Source organism: Pyxicephalus adspersus, chromosome 12 (assembly GCF_032062135.1).
Source record: "Pyxicephalus adspersus chromosome 12, UCB_Pads_2.0, whole genome shotgun sequence".
In the NCBI taxonomy this organism is placed as follows: Eukaryota; Metazoa; Chordata; class Amphibia; order Anura; family Pyxicephalidae; genus Pyxicephalus; species Pyxicephalus adspersus.
Window position 1 is genome coordinate 30,361,373 of NC_092869.1, and position 12,500 is coordinate 30,373,872.

The 12,500-nt window shown below is 38.0% G+C and overlaps 1 protein-coding gene across 1 annotated transcript in view; it reads right to left on the reverse strand.

Annotated features, from left to right (window-relative positions):
- Positions 1 to 12,500, reverse strand: part of TMEM260 (transmembrane protein 260) — a gene marked incomplete in the record, with an annotated part of 40,982 nt that overhangs the window by 8,512 nt on the left and 19,970 nt on the right. The window contains 5 exon segments of the mRNA XM_072427949.1: positions 399 to 485; positions 1,080 to 1,120; positions 2,035 to 2,214; positions 4,848 to 4,961; positions 6,044 to 6,221. Coding sequence (XP_072284050.1) covers positions 399 to 485; positions 1,080 to 1,120; positions 2,035 to 2,214; positions 4,848 to 4,961; positions 6,044 to 6,221 — 600 coding nt within the window.

Sequence of the window (12,500 nt, forward strand, 5' to 3'; positions counted from 1 at the left end):
AATAATATTGTGATGTGTTAGACACTAATAAAAGCAGTGCTTCAGAGAATATTCCTGGATTCAATGCAATTTCTGATATCAACAAGCATATTACCAGTTGTTTAACTCAGAAAGTAAATTAAATCCCATGTAAGACACCTTTCCAAACTGACTAAAACAAGACAAAACAAATTTGAGTAGTTGCAGTTTCACTTCAATATTTGGGCCAGGCTTACACCTGTGGTTGTGTTTCCATTGCACAAGTTCATGTGTTTATACACAGAATTTAGGGTGGTGGGAGACTAACCTATCCTTTTTTAAATTTAGCTATTGCTAGGGAAAGAGCCTTAAGATATTGCTGAAGCATGACTATGACAGGGTAGAATATTAAACAAAGTAAAAGAAACTGTTTAACTTACCTACTTAAATAACAGAGTATCAGAGCAAGAACAGCTAAGCCTGGAACAAAGGGAGTGACCTCTGTGGACATGTGACTTATTTGGAACCTACAAAAAAGAATAAATCACAATTAAATTAGAACTCTGCAAATAGAAATAACAATATCACTTAACGACTGTCATCTTGTGGTTATATTAGGTACCAGTTTCATCCTAAAAAATATTTCTTTAGAGCTCCATGCATCCCAGGTCCTTGTTTTTGCCCTGGACTAGGAACCACCCCAAATCATTCAACTGTCCAATGGTAGAACCCTTATTACCTGCTGGAGTTCTGGTATTTACCAGCGTGTGCCAGGTTTAATATTGACCTAGAGAGAGGCTGACCTAAAAGTGAAGCCATGGATATAAAGGGCTCCACAGGAACATAGAAAAAGATTTGAATAGTAACATAAGTACTTGCAGATACCATCAGGGCTGAAGTTACTCAAAACATTTAAATATACAATGTATCAAAATTTATGAAAATCCTCCACGAATAAAAGAAAGAATGAGAAGGAATGAAAACAGCATCCACCTGACCCACATACTTTCTTCTGAGCCCTCCACAAGATGTTATATTCACATGCATAATTTTTACCTAACTTTTTTTTTTTACTACAGTTCATCATTTTTTTAAAATGTATAAATATAGTCATCCCTTACATCAGAATTTCTTTCATGCTAGATCCTGTTTCCGATTTAGCCTAGATAAAAACAGAACAGAAAATTAATAACAAAATATACAAACTGCAAATACAATCAAACAAATTCTGATATGAAAATACTGCCACTGCTACATATCTGTACATGCAGTAGGAGTTCTTCCAATGGATGCCTAGGAAGCTCAAAACTAAGCATTGGCAGGCCAATTATGACTGGCTCACTAGGTCACATCAGCTTCGAAAGCATGGTCTCTTACTCTATGCTCTTTAAAGCTTACCATTGAGGTCACCCACCATAGTGATGGACTATCAAGGGCATGATCAGGCTCCAGAGCATCTTAGGTTTCACCTAGAAGTGCTTTTATGTAGCAGAACCAGGTAAACATGTCTCTATTTTCACAGGTAAGACATAGGCTTTTTCAGAAAAAAGGAATACCAACATTGGTATTGAGGACAGCTTGCATATGAATCCCAGTACAAGAATTATAGAAACTTGGTCTAGGTACACTTTTTTATGGGGCAATTAAAAATCCTACTTGACTGTAATGCATCTTTAAACTATACATAGAAAGAGCCAATAAAAAAATACATCTACAGGGTGTAGAAATTGATACGGCCAATGGAAAACAAGAAAAGATAAGATTCCAATCACCTATTGGCTCCATACCATTCTGTCAGTCTACCAGTGTTCTTACACTGCCTTATCTGTATTATGTTCAGGGGTGATTAGTACAGCAATACCATTGGAACAATACAGAGAGGCTCTCCTGTGCTTTAACCTGCCCTGACTATTAATCAGAGGTAGGGATTTATTTCCAGTCGCTGTATTCGGCTAAATGCCAGATTAACCACTTGAAAAAGAAAATGAAAGGAATTTCTGAAGGATGAAGGAATAATATTGCAATTAAAAGTTCTCCTGAACTTTAAAGGAGGCAAAACAAGAGAGACGTTATTACCAGACTGAATGTCCCGTACTCCTCTCGAAGTAAATGAGTCAGGAGCCCTTGAATGGATGTCTGGTCTCCCCAGGTCCACTGCGCTTGATTGAAGTATGAGGAGACAATGAGGTACAAATATGGTAAGAGTCCCCCGGCGAAGCATGCGGCTAACTTCAGCAAATGTTTCAAGGACAATTCCTACACAGGAAATAGTTTCTGTTAATGCCAGACAGCCTTTATTACAAAACTATTTTGTAAAATTGGAATAGACAATCAAACCCCAGTATCAAAAATTGAATAGCTACAAAATATATTTAATATTGTTATTCAAGTTTTTCTTTTGTATTTCACATGCTATTATTTTTGTTTTTATTCATAGTAAATTAGCCAACTATAAAAAAGTGAAAATGACTAAAGCTACGTACACACGTCAGATTTTTATCGCCCGATAATCGGCATCGGCCAATTATCGGGCGAAAATCTGCCGTGTGTACAGACGGTGTCGTCCATCGTCCGGACGACCGACCTGCCGGATCCACGGACGATGGACGACAGCCGATCCTAATGAAAGGCAAGGGGAGAGCGCGCAGCAGGGTGCCGCTCCGTCGCTCTCCCCCTCCCCTCTCCATAGAGCATGAACGGTGCTGTATGTACAGCACCGTTCATGCATCGTGCACTCCCTTGTCGTTGGAAAGGATCGTGAAAGATCCTTTCCAACGACAAAAATTGGAAGTGTGTACGCAGCTTAAGGATCTTTTTATCAGACTGAGCTGATTTCAGATTGCAATACTGTTTTTGCAATCATGGTTCTTTAATGTAAATCTGTCTTTATAAAGACAGAATTACCTCATTTTACCTCACTGCTTGGCCCTAGGGAGTTAAAATTAATGCCTTGAACTTTTAAATATGGGGCTCTCCTTTTCCTTGATAGCACTAGTGCTTGATTGGCCAATTAGGCACCCACAGTTGTCAGATGACAGAGGGGAGAAAGGTTTCACCCCTGTGCAAGCTCTTGAAACTTACACATGATTTATTCTCACTTCTAATAGCTAAAAGCAGCACTGAATGAGTAAAAAGGATATAGGATGTTTTTGGAGTCAAACTAGCAGGTTCACTTGCATATCTTATATGCAACAATAAGTTGCACAGGAAGTTGCCCACACACCTTGGAATCTGATGGCACAATTGCCATTAGGGGACTAAGAGATGGCTTTCGAAAACTCTCCATTGAAACAAAAGCCAGTCTGACCCATTCTGTAAAAAAGCTATAAAAAGACAACTTTATTCCGATTGGTCATTTGGGGCAAAAGCTTAGGTTCCATTTCCTTCAATTTTTTACAACCCCTTAGTAGAGTCTGGAGAACATCAAATAATATTTTACACAAAGATAATTTTCCAATCTGTAACAAGTTGTGGTGAATGCTGTCAAATCTCATGACTTTGGGGATTATGTAGAAATTGCTTCAAACTGATCTCTTTTGCATGGCATAGTGAGAATGTAAGTGAAGCCAATATTATTAGTGTGGGCTCCTAAGTATCATATAACCTGCATCGCCTCCTCCTAAATCATATTCACCAGATCCATAGGAGCTGTAAGGCTGAGATAACCCACTCTGCAAATATTAGCACAGGGCTGATATAGCATTTTTTAGAATATCTGGTATTCATTGACAAAATTAGGGCAGAATTCAACATCTGTTTTGTACATCTATCTCCACTCATATGCAGAACAGTTGCATAAACAAAATATGGTTTTACAGACAACCATTAAGGCATTTTTTATAGAGTTTTTCATTCAAATATTTAATTACAGAGCTTAAACTTTTGAAAATGATGATACTGTAAAGTGATCGAGAAAAGAAATGATAATGAACAGTCTATTGTTATTTACCAATGCATAGGAGCTATTTTCTCCTAAAATTATTCTATACACAATTATAAGTATTGCTGAGTTCTGTAAACCTCATTGTTCCATATAAAATTGCCATTTAGCTGTTATTGTCTCTACATTGTATGTATTTATTGCTACCTATTATTATTTTCCTGCACTGCTTCACAGATGTGTACTCCAAGCCAACCAAATTGTAGTATATTTTAATGTATGCCTGGTAATTCACAAAAATTACAGCAGTGGTAATACCACCTCAAACGGAAGCAATCACAGAATGTGGCAACTAAATACAATTTACTGTATATTTGTCTTTAATAATGCAATGTTCTCCCCAGCACCTCTTAACAGGGCAAACCCCCCCCCCCGGCACTTTTCAGTAACCACCCAGCTGTTTATGGATGGCTAATGAAAAGTTGGGGCCACCACCGCTTACAGCTTTCTCCCACCCAGCTTAAAACAATATCTGGGGAGAATACTGTAATGCAATTCTGATTTTTTGTCCCACCTCAATCCCCTGTAGAACATACTCTGTTGCTTCACCCCCATACTGCTCTATTCAGCTACAGAAACTGGGCCATGTGCCAGTTATGGTCAATAATCAGGCACTTTACACATACAGAGAGGTATCTTTACCCATATGGACCAGTTATTTATTTTTGCGCTTGGCAGCTGAAGAGAGTGATGAGGGAGTAAAGGAATGTTTGATGTTTTATAGCAGTGGGTGACTTAGGTGAATATTTTACTCTGGCATCATGGATAGGTTCACTTTAATAAGTAAGGTCAGATATCCCTATGACTTATTCAAAACAACCTCCCTAGTTCAGAAATTTTTTTTTTTTTTTTATGTGAACCTACATTTTCTTTTACCCAAACCCTACGGCTTCATTATAGCCTATCCAGTGCATGAAGTTATAGGAGTGTGTATGCAAGAATGACCTACCTTATGATAGACCAGCTGAAATAGAACCCACAGTACAATGCACACAATGTACAGCACAATAGTGTGCTGATTACACAGGCTAATTCCGCAGCAGAAAGCTCCATACAGAGAAACCTGAAAAGAAAAGCATAATTACACGCAGCAGATGAAAATCAGTTTTTATGTAAGTAAATAAAAGTTCTAGCAATGTAAGTCACAATAAAATATAACAAACTACAAATGTGAAATTTTGTACTATTTTATATGATTTATTCATATCTACTGATGACAGTCTGACAAATGTGAGCTCATATTGGTAAGTGCCTTCACTACTGAACATAATGGACACTGAACAGGTCTTTACATACTCTAGATCAGCCATTCTCAACCATGGAACCCTAGGGTTTCTTACAGTGGTCGGTAAGGATTTCTTAGGCTTTGGCCAATTGAGCTCCCATCTGATGCCATTTCCAAAGTTCCAGGTTCAGCGCCATTTGGCAGAACCAGTAGGACACACTAATGATCTCCAACTGTCTAGATGAGTGGTGGCATTTTGAAAAATACTGTAAAAGGCATTCTTTGCTGATCACCACCATAATGAGGGCATTCGTAAAACGTAAAATGTATTTCAATGGTTTCTCTTGGGTAAAAAGGTTGCGAAGAGCTGGTCTAGATAGCCAGTGAAATTTCAATGAAGATGAGCAAAAAGCCATATTTACTTATATACTTCTACATGAACCCCTAACTACAGAGTGGGCCTAAGATGCGAGGGGGCACAGAAACTGATTTAAAGACTAATATAGGTATTTGCTGGCTCAACCGGATGCCTGAAATAAAGCAAAACAGATGGTTGAAGTAAAGAGATACAAACAGAATAAAGGGCTGGATTTAATCCTACTCTGTCTCACAAATTTTTGGTTGGCCAGTCTGTTCCATTCCACATACTACAGAGGTTCCCTCTTCTCTCCCAGTGAACCAGCTACAATGTGGTAAAACCTTTGGCAAGCTTGGCAGGGTGAGAGCTCAGTGACTAACTACCAAAAAAAGCTTTGGTAGTGAATTCAGACATTTCTGGCAATGATATTAACCCTTAGCATTGTACTATATTTATTTTCATTGTTTCCCACATTATTTTTCGTCTGTCCTGTAAAACATGAAGAGGTTGTTTACTTAGGCTACCCATCATTGTATTATTTGTCCAGCTAAACAAAGATTACCTTTGATCTGTCTCTTGCAGTCTTCGCCTTCTCAAACTCCACGGTTAAAGCTATGAGCAGCGCCACAAACAGATTGTTTAGACTGAAAACCTCGGCTGCAATGGACCACTGCCATGTTAGACGTGAAAATGAATATAACCCTGCAGCAAGGATTCCTGCCGCATATGAGCCAGAGAGCCTGCAAACACAGATAACAGAAAATCTCCTTTTGCTACAAAAAAAGAAAACTGTTTGTTATGCATCTTATATTATAGCTACAATCGTCTCTTGCTACTAAGAGCTATCAGCTCACTGTGTAATATTTCCACAAACCGAGTCATGACAATATTAATTAGAAAAGTACAGAATAATGGTAAGTGAGAGCAACTGTTTAATGTGCTATTTCCCAGTGTCATGGCCCTTAAGGTAGAATAGGAAGTTCTAAGCTGTCAAGACACTTGCCAGGCTGAATGGGGACAGCGGTCGCAACGAGTAACAAGACTGTAATGTTAAAATAAATAGGAGGGAGGACAATGGATTCTAGTGCACAGGGGTAGGCAGATACAGTGTCACAAAGAAGAGAGAGAGTTCACTGAATGTGTGCCTTTGTCCTACAGCTGTCCCCTGCTTCCAACTAGGATATAACACAACTGGGGTAATCAGCCTGCAGCCATGTCTTTTTTTAAACTACCACGACTGCAAGCATTGCCTTTGAGGTTCTAAAACCTTCCATTCTCATGGACAGAGGAACTTAGTAGGTGATCTCACAATGCTGGGGCAAAGCAAGTGGAACTATTGCCCATAGCAAGCAATCATATTGCAGTAGGAAAAAAAAAAAACAGAAATTTATTTGGTTGCTATTCACAATGGCTTAACTTTTACTCTAGTTTTCATAAATGAGCACAATTGCAAGATTATACAAATAAGCACACCAGTTACATTACCAGTACAGATTAAACAAATATTATCCTGTAAAGCAATATTTCTCAATAATAGGGAACTACTCAATTACTATGCTCACAGCACATTGACTTGGTGATCAAGAATTCCCCTTACATTGCTGGCCAACCTTAAAGAAAGTCAAGAAGTGATTATTGGTGTCCAGTAAATAAACATGCTCAAAGAACCCCAGCAACCTTTGGAGGATCCCTAGGGTTCCATGGCACCCTGGCTTACAAACACTGCTGTAAAGGGTGATACCATATACATAGCACTGTACTGCAAATAAAAAACTACTACAATTTTTGGGCTATGATAGAGAAAGGGGAGGGGTGAAGGTCCTGGTACAACAAGCTTGAAGTCTAAGAAATGGGAAACCACAACGTACAATAGGCCTCATTCATCAACAGGTCAATGTTATGTGCAAATACTTATGGCAAATTTGGAAAGCTTTTTTCCATTTGCTGATCGAAAACACAATGGCAAGATGTTGGACTGAGAAGCCTACTATCAACAGTTTTATTGGATTCCCAATATGAGTAAGCAAAAGGTTGAAACCGGTGTGAAAATCAACAATGAAAAGTCTTTTGATTGGAATGGCGGTGGCTCTGACAAGTTTGCACAAAACCTTTTTTTTTTTTTTGTCACCTAAAACCAGGAACTGATTAAAGCCATGGCTGGTGGGTTGCTGATGATTGCTTAATTCCATTTTATTATATTTGTTACAATACACTAACGGGAGGTTAGATGTATACCAAATATTTGCCTAGTGTATGTTCTAGGTTTTCCAACAAGTCTGAAAGTTTAAATTTAGGCCTGCCCCTTGAAAACAACATAATGTGAATAAGTAAATGACTGATGGCTATGTGTTTTACAGATTAGTGATACATGAGGCAAAGGAAGTCATGGATTATGAAGGACTGCTTTAACATGGAAGCAGAAGGTTGTTTATTGCAGAAGAGACAGGTGATGTCCCTTGTTGCTCCTTGAGCATATTTTCAGGAACTCTCTGTATATAATTATAGCAAAAAGCATAATAATTTGTACTAATCATCATAAAGACACTGTCATGCCTTAAGGCAATAATGTAGATGGCAGAGTATCAGATTGGTAGGTAACATTTTTAATTCATTCATTTTTGTTCATTTTACTCACGAGTAACTAATACAATGAATCTGACATTGGACATACCTGTGCAAAAACAATTTAGCAATCTTAGTTATCAAAATGTTAAGGCCAATATCTAATGTTTAGTAGATTAGGTCTTTCAGCTGGCTGTTGGGCTGTCAGATAGGTACCCCTTCTGACAACGAAGAATAAAGCTGCTACTATTGAAAGGCATCTGCTCAGTGTTGTCAGCCTGCGTTAGGATGTACTGGCACTGGCAGTATTTTCGAGAAAGAAACTTTGCAATAAATTCACAAAAAACACCAAACATACTAAAGAATTATTTTTTACATACCAAACACTTTTGCAGTGTGCTGCCATTCATGCCTAATGGCACCCAGCGTACCTTCCCAGTGCAGTTGCCCTGCAGTGTGCTGTGCTTTTTTTGTGCTTTGCTGCAGAGGCAGGTCATAAAAAATTTACGGTTAGCCCAATGCAACGGACGGTACTACATAGGTACACACATTCCCAAGTATGAATAGGCCCTTAGGGTTTATACTTTTATGTACCTAGATTAAAGTATATGACCTTACAATTCTATTTACAACTAATGTATGATTTTTTAATCCCCTTGTGTTGGCCACAGATTTAAAAATTTTGATTCAAATAGTCATCCGTGCTCTGATTTAATAACACACAATATCCTACCAAATTAGAAGGCTTCAAACGTAATATTCAGTTTCAGGACAACAGTAGACAACCTACTTAATAAATGCAGCCATCTGGTTTCCTGTTGTAACAGATGTCTTTTAAAGTGTCTTCTACTAATTGTGTCCGGGCTGTGGACAATGACTGCAAATTTCAACTCAGCAGGTATTCCTCTGAAAAAAAAAAAACGTTGCAGCACATCTTTTGATAAAGTCATCTTTGTGGCTCAAGGTACTTTCCAAAATGTATATTTAAATTGTAGTTATGTTCATGCATGTTTTTATCAACCACCTTGTGGTTTGGGTTTAGATTACCCCGATTACCACAATTTTATAACAGCTTGCAGGTTTATAAGAATATAAGGGGAAAAGAAGATTTGTGGACCAAATCGGGTATACAGGGGCAGAAGGCCACTTTACTATGACATGATCCTGTGTGTGCTGGCACTTGCTCTGTCTTTTCATTCACCCTTCCATCAATTCTTCAGAATATGATAGTGCGCAATCTATGAATGAAAAGACAGAGCACTGTTTCTCAATCTTGTTAACATGGGGGGACCCCTTGATTTAACTTTCAGGTCTTCAGGGAACCCCAGCTATAATTGCTATATCCACAGCACACAGCACATTAGTGTGATGATCAGTAGGAAGAATGCCTCTTACATTACTGGCCAATGGGAAAAATGTCACCCTTACAGATAGCCAAAAAGTTTATTGGCATCAGTTAAATTGATCTGCGAGGCACAAACTGATCATTGCTCAAAGAACCTGTATTACCCTCTGGAGGAACCCTAGGATTACATGGAGCTGTGGTTGGGAAACACTACTCTACAATGCACTTTGATGCATATGTAAAGCCAAAACTTGTTTTTATAATTTTGAATACAATAATATCGCCATCAATCCATCAATGTGTCCCACTGGGGAGAATTTCCTTCATTTCTGGTGTTCTAGACATAACATAAGAAAAAATCTCTGGAAAGTAAGGAAAATTCTCTGACAGCTGTCACTGGAACACTAGACTCTGCCAGTTCCCTAACCATTATAGATTTTAAATGGACATTGAAATAGGATTTTTTTTAATTGCCAGAACCTGCATGTCCTGGAACTTGAGGAACTTAGTGTTCCACAGGGAATACTTTGAAAACCAAAAAGTACCTACATTTTTACATTTAGTTTAGATTCATTTTCAAGCTGGTTGGATTCACTTTAATATACTTGCATTGGTCAATTACAGTAAAAATAATTTCCCCATTCCATTCAATGAAGACCACTGTCAAATGAAATACTCTTGAAATGTTTTGTTTTCTATTTCCATACAATACACCCAAAAAGGCTACACATTACTCAACAAACCTTTTGTCCATATAAAGGAGGTAAAGATCCCTGCCCTTGAAACCCACTACTTTATAAGATGGCAAATGCAACCTTTATGTCTCTTCTGACAGCATCACTGCATCCATCATATAGTCTAAACATATTCAATATCAGTATCGGGCAGTCTCCAAAGGCCCCCATACAAATGGAGGTCAAGTAAAAACACATATCATCTGTTTATCAATTTTCAGATACACAGAAATTATCCATAACCATATCAAAACATCCAAACCCAAGCCTCTATCCAACCTCTTTCTTTTAAATGGGCCATTAAAGCCCAGATGGTCCCTCTGCATGATCTAGGAAGTAGTATGTCCATCATTGCTCCCTATGCTCTGTGCCTATAGCTATTACACCAATACCTAATGCCAGCAGAGTGAGCATTTGTAAGACCTCAAAGCACTCCTCAGCCAGCCTTTTACAAATATGAGTTCAATGAAGACACCCTAAATGCAGGCAAGGCAAAAAATCAAATGTGAAACAAATACTGAAGCATAAAGAACTGCTATTAAAATTATAAACTCCTACATACAATGCCTCTTCACAATTTGGAAGAATGATAACATATTAATGCATGTGTTTTTCTATTAAATTTTTAGCTGTGATTTAGCGAATGTAAATGCCCAGCCCTCCACAGCAATAATAGTTATGGGCTCTCCTGATGTTCTCCTCCTTACAGCCTCTATTGTGACTGTCTAAAAAGCATACAGTGAGTGAGGTTAATTTCTCCTATAGCACTCCACTCAATACTTAATGTGGCACTATGAATCCTCTTGAGGGCACAGTTATTAGTACTTGTATGTTTCAGATTTGGTCTTTTGCCAACATGCACTTTCTATGGCTACCCATGTGTTCGGTTTGGGACGACGAAAGAAAGGCACGGCTATTAGCTACTCTATATAATAAGATGGTTGGTCATAGAGAGAATTAAAGTAGGTTTCTTAACAATCTGAGCCAACACAGAATGTTTAATGTAGATTATAAAACTGAAAATGAACAAAAGGTTTAAAGTGCTAATAATAATTATTTCTATTAAAATTAATATATTGTCTATTATGAAGTCATATACTGATATAGAACATAATGTTGCTGGCAGTTTATTACCATTTCACCATGTTTATCTGCCCTACTTACCAGTATAATAGACAGTTTGTGGAAGAGAAATAATATGTATTTGTGTACTTTTTCATATGTATAATGTACTTATTTTTATAAATATAAATTAATAAATTTCTCTTTCAGCTTTAATACATTCTCTTAAAACAAGAGAGAGTTTGAGATTGGTGCAATTGGTAGCAAGCATAGTACTATAGTATAACAATTTTACATACATATAATATATGAGTGTGACTAGGTTAATGTGCACCTATTACACAACTGTCTAACTAAAAACAAACAAACCAAAAAGGCAACAGAATGGATGCCGACAGTGAAGACAGCATATTGAAATGGTCGGTGGATCTGGAGAATTGTTCATCCCCATTTTCGTTCTGATGTATTGAGTAGCCTCAGTGACCATCATGGTGGCTTGAAAAGTGGAGGGTGCGAACACTGAACATTAGAGGAAAGGTTGCAGTAAATTGAGGGTGCCTATCATATCTTTGGACCTAATGACTGCTTAGACCTTTGGTTTTCCACTTTGGATTCATTAACACTATAGCCAACGTTATAATGGTAAAGCACAGTAAATGTGCATTTCGGAGTGTTGCAATTCCAACTTCTACACCAATGCACATCCACAGTGCATTGCAACGTAACTGTGTTTATAATGAACTGCAACACACAGATGCTAATACTTTGTATAGGACGTAACTTATCAGTTGTTTCTTTGAAAGCCAGCACCCTCCTCAGCTACCCTCTACAGGCTGGTATTCTTCCTGCCTGAGAGCCAAGATCCTGCTATTACCATTTATTAAAGAGAAAGCTTCTTTGGTGAATGTAACTGATTTAGTTTTTAGTAACCAGAGCTTCTCCAGAATGGACGGCTAAGCGCTATGTACCTCCATCCATCAGTTCAGTTTTACTTACAATAACCAGGGCCTTTCTTCTCTAGAATGAGTGGCTAAGCCCCACATACTTCCATCTGCCTGTTCAGTATGGGTACCTTAATGGCCCATTGAGGAAAAAGGAATGGTATGTGGCAGGATTTAACCATGAGGTCAGAGAGAGGCAATATCTAGCAAAATTGAAACAAAATTAGAGGGGCACTTTTATAACCAATACAGGTAACAGCAGGATTCACGTGTTGTCTGTGGCAGCACCTCACCACTGTAAAAGGGCACATCTTTTAAAGAAAGTAATCACAATAACTTGATTTAATAGCGTTCATAAATTTTGTAAATAAATAT